The sequence below is a fragment of the Bufo bufo genome, chromosome 4 (genome assembly GCF_905171765.1).
Source record: "Bufo bufo chromosome 4, aBufBuf1.1, whole genome shotgun sequence".
Classification (NCBI taxonomy): Eukaryota; Metazoa; Chordata; class Amphibia; order Anura; family Bufonidae; genus Bufo; species Bufo bufo.
Window position 1 is genome coordinate 244,348,350 of NC_053392.1, and position 19,503 is coordinate 244,367,852.

Genomic DNA, 19,503 nt, shown 5'->3' on the forward strand with positions numbered 1-19,503 from the left:
TCATCCTCACTGGGGCTCTCAGAGTCGGAGGCAATCTGGGCGTATGCCTCCTCGGCCGAGAACATCCGGTGGGCCATGGGTGTGTGTGCGTGTAGGTGTGCGTGTGTGGCAAACTTTATTATATGTGCGTGTGTGTGGGGGCAACGGGTGTTCGCGTACTAAAAAGTCCAGGCAAAAAAATGGGCAAGTGTTAGAAAAAAAAAAAGTTAAAACTTGCTGATCAGCGGTACAACGCTGATCAGCGGTCGGTGGGGTGGTGGGGCGGGCGATGCGCTAACAGTGGACGGACGCTAAAAAGTGCCGGCCAGTCAGCGCACGCAGAAAAAAAAAAGTGGTGGGGGGTGGGGGGTGCTGGTGGGGGGTGGGTGGGGGGAAGTGGCTGGTGGGGGGGGCAAGTGGCAGGAGGGGTCTGGGTTTAGGGTTAGATGGAAGTTTGGAATAAAAGTACTTTTTTTTTTTTTTTTTCTAACTTACTTTTCCCTTCTTTCCCTGCCTAACGGTGCCTCTCCCTCACTGACCCTAACCTACCTGGGTGGCGATGGGTGCAGGAGGGTGATGGATTCCGATTAGGGGGACACAGGAGCTGGTGCTGGACGATGCTGCACGGTCAGGGTGCTGGACAGGAAGAGGAGGGGAGAGAGGAGCGCAGGAAGTTTGAATCTCGCGCCTCTCTCCCCTGCACCAATCAGCACCCTGGACAGCGGCATTCAGCACCAGGGCCAGCACCGCCTCTCCAAATCCTCGGACTGCGATAGGTGGTGTATAATTACGCCACCGATCGCAGTCTTTTTCCGGTTCATCGGGTCACAGGACACCCGAATGGACCGGAAACGCAGAAAACCGCAGGTCTGAATTGACCTGCGGTTTTCTGCGATCGCCGATACGGGGGGGTCAAATGACCCCCCCCCTGCATTGTTACGGGATGCCGGCTGAATGATTTCAGCCGAAATCCCGTTCCGATTAACCCCTGCGGCGCCGGAGTTCCGATTTTAAGTCAGGACGTACCGGTACGTCCTCGGTCCTTAAGGACTCGGGAAATAGGGCGTACCGGTACGTCCTAGGTCCTTAAGGACTCGGGAAATAGGGCGTACCGGTACGTCCTAGGTCCTTAAGGGGTTAAAACTGGGGAGGGAGGGGGGTCTGGCCCCTGCTGCCTGGCAGCACCTGATCTCTTACAGGGGGCTATGATCCGCACAATTAACCCCTTGTAAGAGATCGGGTGCTGCCAGGCAGCAGGGGGCAGTTATGTACACAGTTCTTAGTATATTCTAACTTGAAGCGTCCCCATCACTATGGGAACGCCTCTGTGTTAGAATATACTGTCGGATCTGAGTTTTCACGATCTAACTCAAATCCGATGGTATATTCTAACATAGAGGTGTTCCCATGGTGATGGGGACGCTTGCATTGTAAGTCAGGACGGATCCGTTTGGCTCCGCTGCAAGCTGCGTTTTGATATCCGCCTCCAGAGCGGAATGGAGGCGGAACGGAGCCAAACGGATGCATTCTGAACGGATCCTTATCTATTCAGAATGCATTGGGGATGAACGGATCCGTTTGGGGTTCCGCTTGTGAGATCCGTTTGAGGGCTCTCACAAGCGGCCCCGAACGCAAGTGTGAAAGTAGCCTAAGGGCTCTTTCACACTTGCGTTCTTTTCTTCCGGCATAGAGTTCCGTCGTCGGGGCTCTATGCCGGAAGAATCCTGATCAGGATTATCCTAATGCATTCTGAATGGAGAGAAATCCGTTCAGGATGCATCAGGATGTCTTCAGTTCCGGAACGGAACGTTTTTTGGCCGGAGAAAATACCGCAGCATGCTGCGCTTTTTGCTCCGGCCAAAAATCCGGAACACTTGCCGCAAGGCCGGATCCGGAATTAATGCCCATTGAAAGGCATTGATCCGGACCCGGCCTTAAGCTAAACGTCGTTTCGGCACATTGCCGGACCCGACATTTAGCTTTTTCTGACTGGTTACCATGGCTGCCGGGACGCTAAAGTCCTGGCAGCCATGGTAAAGTGTAGCGGGGAGCGGGGGAGCAGTATACTTACCGTCCGTGCGGCTCCCCGGGCGCTCCAGAGTGACGTCAGGGCGCCCCAAGCGCATGGATCATGTGATCGCATGGATCACGTCATCCATGCGCATGGGGCGCTCTGACGTCATTCTGGAGCGCCCCGGGAGCCGCACGGACTGTAAGTATACCGCTCCCCCGATCCCCGCTCCTACTATGGCAACCAGGACTTTAATAGCGTCCTGGGTGCCATAGTAACACGGTTCCGTCTTCAAATGCTTTCAGTACACTTGCGTTTTTCCGGATCCGGAGTGTAATTCCGGCAAGTGGAGTACACGCCGGATCCGGACGACGCAAGTGTGAAAGAGGCCTAACCCCTACACAGTGTAGAGGTATACTGTATATTGTGTGGCACAGTGTAGGCTATATGTGTATAACATAAACATACTCCACATGAAAACTTAGTTACTTGGCTTGTGCCTTGGGGATCTCGGACAGCACTTCAACACTTTGGCTTGGGGGCTCGGCGGAGCTGATGTTGTGCTTTATTCTAATGAGAAAGATTTCATAATAAGGATTTGGAGAAGGGGCAGAGAGAGGCTGGTGCTGCTACTAGGGGGTCATACCATGGGGGAGTAATAAAGCCCACCATAATGCCTTCCCAGTAATAATAATTCTCCTTATAATGTGCAAAACATACCCCCTTGTAATGCCCCCAGTTGAGCTAATGTTCCTATAATGTGCCAATATAAAATACCCCTTCTCAGTGCCCCTGTAGATAACCCCATAGTACTCCTCTCCCCCCTTCCCCATAGTACCCACTATAATGTGTCCCAGTATAAAATGCCCCTATACAGAGCCCCCCATATAAAATACCCCTTCTTTTTAGCCTCTGTAGATGCCCCTATAGTGCCACCCAATAATGTGCCAGTAGCCAGAGTGCCCCCCTATCATGTGCCAGCAGCCCCCCTATCATGTGCCAGCAGCCCCCCTATCATGTGCCAGCAGCCCCCCTATCATGTGCCAGCAGCCCCCCTATCATGTGCCAGCAGCCCCCCTATGTCTGTGCCAGCAGATCCCCCCCCCCCCTTATGTCTGTGCCAGCAGATCCCCCCCCCTTATGTCTGTGCCAGCAGATCCCCCCCCCCCTTATGTCTGTGCCAGCAGATCCCCCCCCCCCCTTATGTCTGTGCCAGCAGATTCCCCCCCCCCCTATGTCTGTGCCAGCAGATTCCCCCCCCCCCCCCCCCCTTATGTCTGTGCCAGCAGATTCCCCCCCCCTTATGTCTGTGCCAGCAGACCCCCCCTCCCCCTCCCCCATGTCTGTGCCAGGCTCCAGCAGCCCCCCTTATGTGCCAGTATTGTACTTTTTACGTATAAAAAATAAATAAACTTATACTTAACTCTTCCGGCCTGTGTCCCTCGCTGGCTCAGGCGGCGCGATGACGTCACCTACACCGGCCTCTGATAGGCGGCCGGCAGCCTATCAGAGGAACAGGGAGGGGACACACCTCTCCCTGACGCATTACAGACATTTGTATCGCCGTCCTGAGGACGGCGATACAGATGAGATGACTTTGGAGATGAGTGAGCGCTTCCACAATGGAAGCACAGCGCTCATCTCCTGTTGTGCCCTGACAGCGCCCCCAAAACATCCCTGGTTGTAGGTGTGAATAATCTGCCCCCCCCCCTGCACTGCTTGCTCGCTCTGCACAACCTAACCTTGCATACAAACACATCACATCACAGTGGAATTTATAGGGTTACGAAAAGTATCAATATAGACATCACAGAGAAAAATGACTTTTCATATAAAACATAACTTTTACTGTTGTTGGTTAAAATAATACCCCTTCTTAGTATATATATATATTAGGCTACGTCAAATAATTAGACAAGGCCTTACTTGGACGTATCAAGATAATGAAGTCCGATGTATGGAAAAATTTGCGGCAACTTACAGTTAGATGACTGTTGGACCTGGCCAAACGGTAGAAAGAGAGGTGGTGGATAAGGGGAAGGGAACAATATCCCTAATACAACCCTCAATGTACCCCTGCCTACAGGCGGAGCACATGCCCCGAAAGGGGCGACCCCACCTCTCGGTGGCTAAACCCTCACTGTCGCCTATAGATACCCTGCCTAAACGGATCGATGATGTTCGTCCCTTTTTTGGCAATATGTCCCGACGTGTTTCCCCAGACGTAATCAGGGGACTCAGGATAGTTGGTAAGTTCTTGCAGGTTTCAATAGATAGATGCCCAACTGATGATAGTGGTCAAAGCTCTGATAATTGCATAGCAGACCTCCTGGTATAGTAAGGTGCATACAAACACAGTCACATGATCATGTCCTAGCTCACACAGAAGATCTTCCTGTCACATTGCATATCTATCTATCTATTTATGTACAGGACAGCAGTATATAGTGTGTGTATGTGTATAGGGCAGTACTGCTTTGCCAACTGTAAAGTGGGTGCCAGCGGTAACCCCTCGATTCTGGGTGGTAGACAAATTGCAAAAATCCACGCCACTCCTTAAAAGTGAAAAAAATTTCTATTTATTCACACAGCAACGTTTTGTTTCTGTATGAAATGTTGCTGTATGACATGTGTGAATAAATAGCAAATTTTTTCACTTTTAAGGAGTGCCGTGGATTTTTGCTATATATAATACTATATAATACTTATATATATACATACATATATACACACACCCCCCTCTGTTAAAATGTCAGGTTTCTGTGCTGTAAAAAAAGGGACAAAGATAAATCATTTCAGAACGTTTTCCACCTTTTTAATGTGACCTATAAACTGTACAACTCAATTGAAAAACAAACTGAAATCTTTTAGGTAGAGGGAAGAAAGAATATAAAAATAAAATATGGTTGCATAAATGTGCACACCCTTAAACTAATACTTTGTTGAAGCACCTTTTGATTTTATTACAGCACTCAGTCGTTTTGGGTATGAGTATCAGCATGGCACATTTTGACTTGGCAAGATTTGCCCACTCTTTGCAAAAACACTCTAAATCTGTCAGCTTGTGAGGGCATCTTCTGTGCACAGCATTTTCAATCGGATTCAGGTCTGGGCTCTGGCTGGGCCATTCCAAAACTTTAATCTTCTTTTGGTGAAGTCATTCCTTTGTTGATTTGGATGTATGCTTTGGGTCGTTGTCATGCTGAAAGATGAAGTTCCTCTTCATGTTCAGCTTTTTAGCAGAAGCCTGAAGGTTTTGTGCCAATATTGACTGGTATATGTATTTTCACTGATCATGTTTGCAACAGTATATATATATTATTATTTTTTTTGATACTATTATGTAATTTTTGAGATCAAGTTATGTTTTTAATCATTGTATTTAGATACTAATGAGTTAATGCACCGATTATGTATTCGACACGTGATATGGCGTAATGAATGATGGGTGTGTATATATACAGGTCCTTCTAAAAAAAAATTTGCATATTGTGATAAAGTTCATTATTTTCTGTAATGTACTGATAAACATTAGACTTTCATATATTTTAGATTCATTACACACAACTGAAGTAGTTCAAGCCTTTTCTTGTTTTAATATTGATGATTTTGGCATACAGCTCATGAAAACCCAAAATTCCTATCTCAAAAAATTAGCATATCATGAAAAGGTTCTCTAAACGAGCTATTAACCTAATCATCTGAATCAACTAATTAACTCTAAACACCTGCAAAAGATTCCTGAGGCTTTTAAAAACTCCCAGCCTGGTTCCTTACTCAAAACCGCAATCATGGGTAAGACTGCCGACCTGACTGCTGTCCAGAAGGCCATCATTGACACCCTCAAGCAAGAGGGTAAGACACAGAAAGAAATTTCTGAACGAATAGGCTGTTCCCAGAGTGCTGTATCAAGGCACCTCAGTGGGAAGTCTGTGGGAAGGAAAAAGTGTGGCAGAAAATGCTGCACAACGAGAAGAGGTGACCGGACCCTGAGGAAGATTGTGGAGAAGGACCAATTCCAGACCTTGGGGGACCTGCGGAAGCAGTGGACGCATTGTCTGCGCTGACAGAGCCTGGTGTGAGCACACTTACACTGCCTGGTCCTGTCAATCAGTGCAGCGAATGCGGAGCCTCTAGGTGTAACAGCAACGCCCCCGTTGCTCATAGAGGCTCATTTGCATATAATAAAACATAATTTTTCTCAGCAGTGCGGGCACATATGAACATGGGACCAATACAGATGCCTTCAGCCGCCGAGCACACATCCAATAAGTCAACTGGTTTCATGGGTACAAATCTGCTGACAGATGCCCTTTAATTGACTGATCTAGTCATGTGCCAATGATGGAGATTAGAGTAATAAAAAATAAAAAAAAGGAAAAGTCTATAAAAGCAACCCTTGTGAACGTGGAGTTAGGCTTAGGGCTTATTCACACATCAGTGATTTTTAGCCAAAACCAGGAGTAAGGCCTCATGCACACGACAGTATTTTTTAACGTCCCGCAAAATGTGGTTCCGTTGTACCGTGATCCGTGCCCGTTTTTTCTTCCGTGGGTCTTCCGTGATTTTTGGAGGATCCACGGACATGAAAAAACTGTCGTTTTGGTGTCCGCCTGGCCGTGCGGAGCCAAACGGATCCGTCCTGAATTACAATGCAAGTCAATGGGGACGGATCCGTTTGACGTTGACACAATATGGTGCAATTTCAAACGGATCCGTCCCCCATTGACTTTCAATGTAAAGTCAGGAGTTAATATACCATAGGATCAGAGTTTTCTCCAATCCGATGGTATATTTTAACTTGAAGCGTCCCCATCACCATGGGAACGCCTCTATGTTAGAATATACCGTCGGATTTGAGCTACATCGTGAAACTCAAATCCGACAGTATATTCTAACACAGAGGCGTTCCCATGGTGATGGGGACGCTTCAGGTTAGAATATACTAAAATAACTGTGTACATGACTGCAGCCCCCCCCCCTGTAGTTAACTCGTTGGTGGCCAGTGGGCCCCCCCTCCCTCCCCTGTAGTTAACTCGTTGGTGGCCAGTGGGCCCTCTCCCCTCCCTTATTAAAATCTCCCCCCCCCCTATCATTGGTGGCAGCGGTGAGTACCGATCGGAGTCCCAGTTTAATCGCTGGGGCTCCGATCGGTAACCATGGCAACCAGGACGCTACTGCTGTCCCGGTTGCCATGGTTACTTAGCAATTTGTAGAACCATTATACTTACCTGCGAGCTGCGATCTCTATGTCCGGCCGGAAGCTCCTCCTACTGGTAAGTGACAGGTCTGTGCGGCGCATTGCTTAATGACCTGTCACTTACCAGTAGGAGGAGCTCCCGGCCGGACGCAGAGATCGCAGGTAAGTATAATGGTTCTACAAATTGCTAAGTAACCATGGCAACCGGGACTGCAGTAGAGTTCTGGTTGCCATGGTTACCGATCGGAGCCCCAGTGATGAAACTGGGACTCTGATCGGTACTCTCCGCTGCCACCAATGATAGGGGGGGAGATTTTAATTAGGCGAGGGAGGGGAGAGGGCCCACTGGCCACCAACGAGTTAACTACAGGGGAGGGAGGGGGGCCCACTGGCCACCAACGAGTTAACTACAGGGGAGGGAGGGGGGGGGGGGCGGCCGCACTGGCCACCAATGTGTTAACTCTTCGGATCCGTCTGTATAAAAAGTAATCTACGGCCACGGATGCCAATCTTGTGTGCATCCGTGTTCTTTCACGGACCCATTGACTTGAATGGGTCCGTGAACCGTTGGCCGTGGAAAAAAATAGGACAGGTCATATTTTTTTCACGGCCAGGAAACACAGATCACGGATGCTGCTGCAAAACTGTGCATTTTCCGATTTTTCCACGGACCCATTGAAAGTCAATGGGTCTGCGGAAAAAAACGGAAAACGGCACAACAGCCACGGGTGCACACAACGGTCGTGTGCAGGAGGCCTAAAGGCTACACAGAGCTAAGGTATAATGGAAAAATTTGCACCTGTTCTATTTTTAGACCCGCATCTGATTTTTGTCTTAAAATCACTGACCGAATACTGACTGTGTTAATAAGGCCTTGTTCTTAAAGTTTAGGTACACTTCAAGGGCCTTTTATAAGAACGTGATCAGGAACAATTGTGAGTAGTCGTTCCTAATCATTGCCCCAGGTAAGGCCTCATTCACATGTTTGTGATGACCTTAGCGACAAGATGGTCAGTGGTTCGTCCGTGAAGGATCAGTGTTTGGTCCTTGTATCACCCGTATTTCGAACATTTCCTAGCAACATTCCGTGAAACACAAATGCCATCCGTGTTGTCAGTGTTTTTTCATGGATCCATAGACTATAATGGGTGTGAGGGATCCGTGGAAAAAAGTAGGGCGTGCTTACGTGAAGTAACCAAAGTCCCACAGACCGTGGAGATTCACTAATGTGTAAATACACATATTAAAATCAATGGGTATGTGTGCTGTCCATGGAGAACACTTAGTTCACACGTCCGTGATTAACTGATATGTGAATAAGGCCTCTTGCACAGGGCCGTTGTGGTTATGCTCTGTGCATTGGGGACCGCAGTTTGCGGTCCCCAATGCACGGGCAACGTCTGGGCGGAGTCCAGACCAATTTAACTTGAATGGGTCCGTGATCCATCCGCTCCGCAAAAAGATAGAACAAGTTCTATTTTTTTGCGGCACGGAACTGTTCCGTGCTTCCGTTCCGCATCTCCGGATTTGTGGACCCATTCGAGTGAATGGGTCCGCATCCATGCAGCCGGCACCCCATGTATTGCGGAACCGCCGCAATACGGCCACTGGATCACAATGGCTGTGTGCAAGAGGCCTCAGGCCTAAAGGTGCCCAGCGATCAGATGACAAACCAGCACACTGCTCCACATAAACTATGCAAAATTTTTAATTACCTGCAATTACAAAAGTATTCAGATCCAGATGCTGGTTTGAAAACCTGTAGAATATTTTTCATGAAACAACCCCTTTTAAGCATTCTTAGGCTCATTCACTAACATGTAGCTTAGTAAATCCCCCACAATATGTTTCTAATAATCTAATTTCATAAGCCATTTTTGTTGAGATATTCCCTATTTCTGACATAAGTCGGTAACCTCTTCTCTTCTGCAGGTTGTATGTGGTCTATTTGTGGAATCCATGACCAGGGATGGGCTGAAAGAGCTGTTTTTGGGAAAATCCGCTACATGAATTACCAGGGATGCAAAAGGAAATTTGATGTGGCTGAGTTTGAACGGCGCTACCATCCCAAGAAATTTACTGCCTAGTAACCTTATAAAGATGGTGATGCATGTGTGTTGTACTCTTACTCAGGATTGTGGGGCTGCACTTATAGCTTTGTCTACTAGTAGGCACCGGACATTTTAGAAGTGTTTCTATGGACCTTTTTTCATTACATATTTGTATGTTGCTATAAAATAACCAGTTTGTACACAGTGGTAAAACGAAGGCTTGTATACAAAAGCGCTATACTACTATATACTCAGAATTGTGCATCCATTTCAGTAAAAAAAAAAAAAGATGATCCAAAGCTCTGCACCATCTACCTTACAAAAAAACACTAGAATAGGTTCCGACTTCCCGCACAGCTGCTGTGAGGAGGAGTTTGAATACGGCAATGGTATGCACAGGCATGCATGCACACTGTTCTATTCAATGTCTATAGGACTCAGACACAGCCTAGTAGAGCTCCACAGTGAGGAGAAACAGAAGGGTGAGGCTTGGGACCAGTGGTAGGCCCCTACCGTTCATACACCTATCAGCTATCCTGTAGCTGCCTGCAACTACTGCAAGGGTTTCCTGTATACGTTTATAACAAAATTATATGCAGTTAGCTCCCCCTAGTGGTTGCTGGACTCCTTAGGAAATGTATCTGCACCGAACGTTGGCTGTAAAAATGCTTGAGGTATTAAAAGGTGGATGTTACCTTCAGTGGGGACTGATGGTTGCTGTAGCTTTAGATTTTACTGTTGACAATCTGCCTGCTACCTTGTATATTCCAGAGCTATTTACCAGTAGTAGCGCTGACAGTAGTTGTTTTTGTACAATTTTTTTGATAAAGAAAAAGCAACACAAACTTTGGTTTCCGAGTTCTTGTTTTCATCACGTAGTGAATACAAAATGTGATCAGCGGAGTACTGTTTCTCCTCATAAGGCCTACGTGGCTGGACCTGTAAAAGGAAGATTACTTACCTGCTTCCTGGCACCTGTGATGCTCAGCTGGGCTCCCTTGCTGTGAACGTCTGGTTTGACATTGCTGCAGCCAATCACTGGCCTCCGGAGACTGGATCTCTTTGTCATGTGACCATTTACCATGATGTAAGGAGATCCAGTCACCACCAAACTGGAGGAAATTACAATATTGTGAAAAAACTTGAGTATTATAGACTCGTGGGGGAAGATTTATCAAACTGGTGTAAAGTAGAACTGGCTTAGTTGCCCATAGCAACCAATCAGATTCCACCTTTCATTTTTCAAAAGGAGCTGTCAAAAATGAAAGGTGGAATCTGATTGGTTGCAACTAGAGATGAGTGAATTTCTGCTTATGAAATTCTTTACACTTCGTTTGGTGGTTAAAAGGTGAATTGCGTTATGGATTCCGTTACCACAGACCATAACGCAGTTCTTTGACGGAATGCTTTTAGAGGCATTCTGTCATAATAGAAGTCTATGGGCTGCAAAACGGATCCGTCCCGTTTCCGTTATGCAGGTGAGGACTCACAGCTCAGACTTCTATTATGACGGAATGCCTCTAAAGGCATTTAGTCATAGAATTGCGTTATGGTCCGTGGTAACAGAATCCATAACGCAATTCACCTTTTAACCACCAAACGAAATGTGAACGAATTTAAAAATTCGCTCATCTCTAGTTGCAACTAAGCCAGTCCTACATTACACTGGGTTTGATAAATCTCCCCCATGGTGTCACACTCTAATCACCTAATTAACACAAACCACCTGCAAAAGTTTCTTAAGCCTTTAAATTGTTTGTCTGGTTCAGAAGGCTACATATTCATGGGGAAGACTGCGGACTTGAAAGTTGTCCAGAAGACAGTCATTCACACCCTTCACAAGTGCTTGCTGTATCAAAGGAAATTAATGGAAAGTTAAGTGGAAGAAAAAAGTGTCATTGAAAAAGGCGTACAAGCAACAGGGATAACCTCAGCCTTGAAAGGATTGTCAAGAAAAGGCCAATCAAGAATTTGAAGGGGATTCACAAGGAGTTGACTGCAGCTGGAGTCAATGCTTTAAGATCCACCACACACAGACATATCCAGGACATGGGCTACAACTGTTGCATTCCTTGTGTCAAGCTCCTCATGATCCAGAGATGTCAGAAGAATCTTACCTGGGCTAAGGACAAAAAGGGCTAGACTGTTGTTCAGTGGTCCAAAGTCCTGTTTTCAGATGTAAAGTAAATTTTGCATTTCATTTAGAAATCAAGGTTCCAGAGTCTGGAGGAAGAGTGGGTGTATACTGACGTCTTCAGTCAGTATACACCCTGAGGTATCATATAGCTGGTTACCTTAGTTACATTTCAGGAAAACTGACCATGTACATACCCATTAGGCCCCCTGCACACGAACGTGTGCACCCCGTGGGCGTTCTACAGCCCGCAAAATGCACGAACACAGTCCATGGGGCAGCCGCAGCGGATTGCGGACCCATTCACTTTAATGGGTCCGCGATCCGGCCGTTCTGCAAAAAGATAGAACATGTCCTATCTTTTTGCGGAACGGAAGTATGGGACGAAACCCCACGGAAGCACTCCGTAGGGTTCCGTTCCGTACCATTCCGCATCTCCGGTCCCATTCAAGTGAATGGGTCCGCATCCATGATGCGGAATGCCCACGGAACGGCACCCGTGTATTGCGGATGCGCAATACAGCAACGGGAAGCACACGTTTGTGTGCAGGGCATAACTATTAGGATAGGGGATAACTATTAGATTAATGGGGGTTCTACCACTGGGACCCCCACCAATCATGAGAACAGGGGCTCATACCCCGTGGAGCCCCCATGAAATGGAAGGAGTGGCTGGTCAGAAATGTGGGCCATTGCTCCATTCATTTCTATGGGAGAGATGGAGATAGCGAAGTACGATCAGTTGAAGTCCCAGCAGTAGGACCCTCACTGATCAATAGCTATCCTGTGGACGGGGGATAACTTTCTCTAACCCGAATACCCTTTTAACAACAAAACTTACCTCTGCCCACAACACTCTCCCATTGTAATTATTTTCTGCCTTGACTTTGTGTTGAAGCGGGTGCTGTAAAGCAAGTCCTTGGTACAGTCTTGTGGGTGGTGGCACCTTAGTGCTTTGTATGCACAAGAGCAGCAAGAAATAATCACTTTACAATGAACTGCTTTACTAAATAACATTTATTCAGGACGGATATATCTTCCAAATCTGAACAGACGAAGCATAATACAGCTGGACTATGTATTATTTACAGCGTAAGGATTTAGCCGCCTTTATTTATTTATTTTATGCACTTATATAGCGCTACTATATTCTGCAGCGCTTTGCAGACATTCGCATAAAGCGGTCCCCAATGGTACTCACAATCTAAGTAGACCAAGGTACGGGTTTATTTAGCTGGAGCCTGTAGCAGCAGTGTAAAATGTGTGTTTGATGGAGTGTGTGGACAATGTTCAAAACCAACTAGCTACAGCAATAAGGCAAACCACGCAAAAATGGCTATTAAACACAGTCACTGGTCCTTTAAAAAGAATAAAACTTGACAAAGTGGTCCTGTAAAACAAACGAGCTGCATTTTACTATGATAAAACAGCTTGTTAAGGCAACGTTCACATCTGCGCTGTGAATTGTGTCTGGCATACCCAGATCCCTAGTCACTGTATTGGGGTCCAGTCGATTACTGGCATATATTCCGGTTTTCAGCCAGACAAACAAAATGCTGCATCTAGTATTTTTTTTTGCTTGGCCGAAAGCCGGTGTATAAGCCGGATACAGTGACCAGAACAGTGTGCTGGAGTTCACAACGCAGATGTGAACCCCGCCTAAGTCTAAGACGGAGTGCTGTCCGCATCTTTTGCAGCCCCATTGAAGTGAATGGGTCCGCATCCAAGCTGCAAAAACTGCGGAAAAATGAGAAAATCCACAATATGTCAAAATTTGCTGTGGATTGTACTCCCTGTATGAGTTATGCTGCAGAAAATAACATTTGCACGTCATTAGAAACTGCTTTAACATGTCTTTAAATACAAGTCACAGCAGATATATACACACCCGATTCAGATATTTTTCCTTCTGGGGATTTATTAAAAAAAATAAATATAAGTTCTTCACGTTAAAAATTTAAAAGAATTTTAACCTATTCCTCACACTGCAACTACCTCCATTCACCACAAGTAGATGGTGTTAGACTATAAAGGCTATGCATACATTTGGGAGCAATTCTTTTTTTACTAGTGCACTGTACTCATTTTGAGCTAAAAATAATTTGTTAAATTGGTCTTTATAAAAAATATGGCATCCTTTTCTTCTGTACACACCTGAGATGCTCTAGTAGTAGCCTTTGGATTTTCTGTCTTTTCAGTCAGACCAGGAGCAGACGGACTCCTTATCTCTGCTCTCTTAGGGCTGTCTCACATGAGCGGATGCCGTGCGTGACATCCGCAGAGGGGAATGACAGCCAAGACTCGCTGTGGACAGCAGAAGCACGAAGCATTAACATGATTGATAATGCTCCGTGCCTCTCTGATCTTTTTACTACAAAATCACAGTGACAACTTTATCTCACCGTGATTTTGTAGTAGAGAGGCACGGAGCATTATCAATCATGTTAATGCTCCGTGCTTCTTCAGTCTGCAGCGGATGTCACGCACAGCATCCGCTCGTGTGAAACAGCCCTTACATTTATAGACACTCAGTACTTATGTTACTGATAAAAATGTGGCTTAAATAAGCGTTTATGACCTCTAAGTAGGTTAGAGATGAGGTTTATTAGATGATGGAAAGAGTCACACAGCTAGGAAAACAGTTAACCCTTTGTGACAGAATGGCTCAATATTTTTAATAAAGGCCAATTGAAAACATGCTCCAAAGGTGTACATAGCCTTTAAGTCCACTGTATGCATTTTTTTCTAATCAAGTCTCCATTGTACAGACACAGAGGACCCATCCATTTTGCAGGTGCTTGAGAGATGCCTCTACATATTAAGTGTCTGATAGAGAAACACTGCAAGTGCTATAGCATTCATATGAGGAATGACGCTGGTAAAAAGGCTAAAAAGCCTACAGAACACTGAACATTCATCTGCAGCCAATGGCGCATGCCTCTTATTTGGTTTGTGTGTAATTGTAGACTAAAGAGAGTAACTCCCGTCAGGGAAGGATTCAGAGTTATGCACTAACGCCTTCACACCAACAAGTTAGTCCAGCTCAAGTGCAGGGAGGTGAAAGTGCGTGGGGAGAGCATCCAAGAGCTGCACTTCTTAGGGACACTCCACCTGTGCCTCTCATACACTCTGTAGGTAGGTCATTTACATATAGGCTATCCACAGTGAGGCTCCAGCTAGATAAGTGCCTTTTAATATTCATTAAAGTGCGTCTAATTAAATAACATGAAATATACTGAAACAGACAAGACAATACTGGAGTTGGGTATACAATCAGTTAGTACATTAGTGCAAAACTGCAGGACACTCATGTGACCCAAGGACCTCAAGGTAAAGTCAGTTTAATCTTGTTAGATTAATGCTCTCCAAACACAATTTGGAGATTAAGGGTAATATTTGCTTCTTCATCTCCTCTCGGCACTTATTCCTCCTCAGTTATGTATAAAAAATGGTACCCCAAGATTTCAGTCAGGCTTAGGGAGAGTTCATACCACCTGTCAGAACAGCAGGAAAAAAAAAAAAACGGATCCTGTTCATCAGTTATGCACAGTTGGCATCCGTTTGAGCCATTTACATTTTTTTTTCTCCCGTCTAAAAAGCAGATTTCAAACGAAAATGGCTCAAACAGATGCCAAATGTGCATAACTGATGCACAGGATCCTGTTTTTTTTCTGTTCTGATGGAAAATGAAACAGTGATGTGAACTCTCCCTTAGACAACTTCTTCGGTAAATAACTCCCAGCATGCAATGCTAGAAGCAGAATGGGAGTAAAGTGTCATAGGCAACCAGGGTTAACTAAACCTGCCATGTTTTATGGCAACTGCCCAGACAAATTCCAAAAAAAAGGATTGAATGTCTGAGATACCAGTTATGGCTGAAATGTCCTGGGAAAATACAGACCCTATAGAGATAAACCGCTGCCAACCTGAAGCTAAGGGTAGGAATAGTTGTGTATTGGCATTAACCTGCCTAATCCATCTAATCTTCGTCTCCCTACAATACTATTGATAATAGTCATGTCAAACAACATGGGGCCACAATGTCAATAAGTCTACATCAAATTCTCTGTGACCTTCTGGAAATGTTTCCCTTCTTCATGGACGCATTTTGACAACCACATAAGAAACTTTCCAATAGGTGGCAGCGTTGGCATCAGTTGTCTCACAATCTTGACATTGGCAGCCGTACACAGTTATAAACTGTCCACATGTAACCTATGAGAAGGTTGTAGCTGGAAAACCACCTTGAGTGGGAGTAGCCATCCATAATGTCCAAACTGTAGTGGAATGATGGCATTCCTTGATAGACCAGTAATTGTCGATACCCCTGGACGTTTGCCCTTCATTCGGACTCTGCTCAGTCAGAATTCTTCTCCTGCGAGGATTCATCTTCCTCCTGTTCAGAATTGTACGACTCAAGGCTCTGTCTGGCCATTTGATCCCTCCTTGCCCGCAACCGTTCACATTTAGGGCAATGGTCCGAACAGAAACAATGCTTGTGATAACAGGCCTTACAGTCTAAGTACAGAGAGAAAGGAGTGAATTACACATGGTGAAATAACGTATTTCAGTACTGCAGAGTAAATGCTGGCGCAGAAAAAGATTCAGGCCTTTCTTAGATGTATACTGGCATCGCATTTGGTGGCACATACCTTCACACCTTCTGCACTTTGCCAATTCAAAAGGGAAGATGATGTCTTCGCTCTGACAGAATTCACATATGAAGCCCTTTGCTTGGCACAACTGATGAGCAAGAGATAAGCAGATAATGGGTTAAAGCATTGCCTAAAGGGCCCCTTTACACTTGCCGAGCATCAGGCAGATAATTGCCAAGAAGTGTTTGTAGGAACGCTCATTATTAAATCACATGGCAGTGTAAAGGTGCCACCGATTACCAGATGAAGGCACAAAATGCTCATTCATTGAGTAATAAGATCGTTCGCGTGGACACCTAAACCATCGTTTGCCGGCAGCAGATCGTTCTGTCTAAACTGCCTCTGCTTATGGCAAACAATGATTCTGTATGCGAACGAGCGATTGCATTAGTGATCACTCCTCCCCATACTGTAGAGGAGATCGCAGCATGTAAATGCATTGCTTCACCTCCACTGACAAGCAGGCGATTGTTGGGAAGGAACGTTTCCTTCCCAACAATCATCTGTTCCATCGAGCAGCGTAAAGGGGCCTTTAGAAACATACAGGCATTAATCTAGAAACTAGCGTACTTTATGAACAGCAGACAAAAATAAATTAATTGAAAAATTGCTTTGGAAATAAGTGGAAAATTAATCAAAAGAAATTGAAACAGTTGCCCGTAGCAACCAACCAAGCCCTGGAAACATGAGAGCTTGAATGTCTGGTTGCTAAGAGCACTATGAGACTTCTCCCTTGCACTGCCGAGCCCCCCTGCACATAGATTGTAAGTCTTATGTATCACACTGATCACATTTTTTTTTTTCAATTGCTTGAAGCTGCGTGTTCTCATATTTAACAACTGGACTTCAAAGGATCCGATGCGGCACGGAGGACAGCTTACTCAACAGCCGATGAAAAAAACTATTCCTGCGACGACTTCTAGTTATGCAGTTAAGCTACTTTCACACTGGCGTTTTGGCTTTCCGTTTGTGAGATCCGTTCAGGGCTCTCACAAGCGGTCCAAAACGGATCAGTTTTGCCCTAACGCATTCTGAATGGAAAAGGATCCGATCAGAATGCATCAGTTTGCCTCCGTTCAGTCTCCATTCCGTTTTGGTGTCCATCTGACGAAACTGCGACAAACTGATTTTACACACAATGCAAGTCAATGGGGACGGATCCGTTTTCTATGACACAATCTGGCACAATAGAAAACGGACCCGTCCTCCATTGACTTTCAATGGTGTTTTAGACGGATCCGTCTTGGCTATGTTAAAGATAATACAAACGTATCCGTTCTGAACGGATGCAGACGGTTGTATTATCGGAACGTATCCGCACCAAAAGAGAGTGTGAAAGTAGCCTTACACGTGATGTGGACACTAAGCAAACTAAAGTATAGTATCCTTGAGGGGTTGTCTCACTTCAGCAAATGACATTAAGGCCTCATGCACGCGGCCATAGCCGTTTTTGCGGTTCACAGATTGCAGATCTGCAAAACATGGATGCCAGCAATGTGCGTTCCACATGTTGCAGATCAGCACATCTTGCCATTTCTTAGAAATGCCTATTCTATTTTATTTGCGAGGCCACGCAACGGACAGCGTGCGGTCCGCATCTTTTGCGGCCCTATTGAAATGAATGGGTCCGAATCCAATCCGCAAGAAATGCGGACCAAAACCACAGTCGTGTGCGTGAGGCCTTATCTTGTAGAGGAAGTTAATACAAGGCACTTACGAATGTATTGTGATTGTCCGTATTTCTTCCTTTGCTGGCTGGTTTTATTTTTCCATCACATTATACACTTCTTGTTTCCATGGTTACGGCCACCCTCCAATCCACCAGTGGCCATGCTTGCACACTATAGGAAAAAGTGCTGGCCTCTCTGGTGGCCGGGACCGTGGGAGTGCGCATAGGCTGGCGCTTTTTCCTATAGTGAGCAAGCACGACCACCGCTGCTGGATTGTAGAGGTCAAGCAGTCAAAACAGTAGAAAAAAATAATCCAGCAGCAGGCTCAGGATAAAATCCAGTTTCTTTATTTCTTCATTATAAAATCCATAGGCTGACCAGACAGGCAAGGTCTATGCGTTTCGACTGTACGTCTTAATCATGACCACATTGTGTTATCACATCCTCTCTTGCCATGATCCCATCCCATGATAATCAGCTCCAAGCTAGAGCTGCCTCCAATGGCTTTCTTAAAATGCATACAAAATGCTACTCAATTATAACACAACAAAAAAACTAAACGGGAGCGAGTCAGTACTCATAAATCAAATCATATCGATTATTCATACCCTTCGGATTTCTCGTGTTCAGTGTAAAAATCCAACAGGATTCTCTATTCAGCAATCGTCCATTTATGTCTCCTCCTCGTGCAGATTTAAAGGGATTCTGTCACCAGTTTTTTACCCCCCCCATTTAAAAATATGGTTATGTTCATGGAGCTCTAGCAATTCCTAATGTGGTCTTATAACCGAAATCTGTGGGCTCATTTTGTCTAAAAAACGTTATAACTAACCTGTCATTCATCTCACAAAAGGTGCCCAAGGGGATGCTCATGTCTTCCAGATGCCGCCCGCACACGCCGCCGTTCGTGCCCAGCTCCTCCTTTGCTGTCATCAGCGCCGCCTCAGAATCCTTTGCTACGCCTCCAGCTCTCCCTCACTCCCCCCTCCTTCTTCTCTAACATCCCGCGCGTGCGCACAGGCCTGTGCCTGATGCGCCCGTGCGGACTTCTCCATTCGGCTTCATGGAGCGAAGTGCGCATGCGCCGGCGCTCAACCTCCCGATGACCTGAAGAGCTGTCAGGAGCAAAATGATGTTAGTACCTTTGAAATACTGAAGTGGGAATAGAGCAATAGAATTGAATCCTCCGGTGGGTTTCTGAAATGAGCTGTGGGCGGACGTGCTGCTCCTGACAGCTCACAGGCCTGTGCGCACGCGCGGGATGTTAGAGAAGAAGGAGGGGGGAGTGAGGGAGAGCTGGAGCCGTAGCAAAGGATTCTGAGGCGGCGCTGATGACAGCAAAGGAGGAGCTGGGCACGAACGGCGGCGGGTGCGGGCGGCATCTGGAAGACATGAGCATCCCCTTAGGCACCTTTGTGAGATGAATGACAGGTTAGTTATAACGTTTTTTAGAGAAAATGAGCCCACAGATTTCGGTTATAAGACCACATTAGGAATCGCTAGAGCTCCATGAACATAACCATATTTTTAAATGGGGGGGTAAAAAACTGGTGACAGAATCCCTTTAAATACCTTTTCTATACCCATGACACCCAGTCTTGTCAGGTCACCCTGATGACCATCTCTAAAATGTCTAGATAGCATAGAGATGTTCAGCAGTTTGAGATTGGAGACATCCGACAAGTGCTTTCTTATTCTCACTTTCAGACTGTTTGAGGCGTTGCAGGTCGCCAAATACACTGCTCAAAAAAATAAAGGGAACACAAACAACACAATGTAACTCCAAGTCAATCACACTTCTGT

General features: G+C 45.8%; 2 protein-coding genes across 4 annotated transcripts in view; one reads left to right on the forward strand and one right to left on the reverse strand.

Moving 5' to 3' along the window:
* Positions 1-10,419, forward strand: part of LOC120998006 (deoxyribodipyrimidine photo-lyase-like) — a 34,719-nt gene extending 24,300 nt beyond the window's left edge. For both annotated transcript variants that reach the window (XM_040428420.1, XM_040428421.1), the window contains exon 10: positions 9,123-10,419. In XM_040428420.1, the coding sequence (XP_040284354.1) occupies positions 9,123-9,277 (155 nt within the window). In that variant the 3' untranslated portion in view covers positions 9,278-10,419. The remainder of the gene's footprint in view (positions 1-9,122) is intronic.
* Positions 10,420-14,132: 3,713 nt separating this feature from the next.
* RUBCN (rubicon autophagy regulator) overlaps positions 14,133-19,503 on the reverse strand; it is a 55,966-nt gene continuing 50,595 nt past the window's right edge. For both annotated transcript variants that reach the window (XM_040428419.1, XM_040428418.1), the window contains exons 19-20: positions 16,028-16,118; positions 14,133-15,893 (exon numbers count right to left, since the gene is read on the reverse strand). In XM_040428419.1, the coding sequence (XP_040284353.1) occupies positions 15,733-15,893; positions 16,028-16,118 (252 nt within the window). In that variant the 3' untranslated portion in view covers positions 14,133-15,732. The remainder of the gene's footprint in view (positions 15,894-16,027; positions 16,119-19,503) is intronic.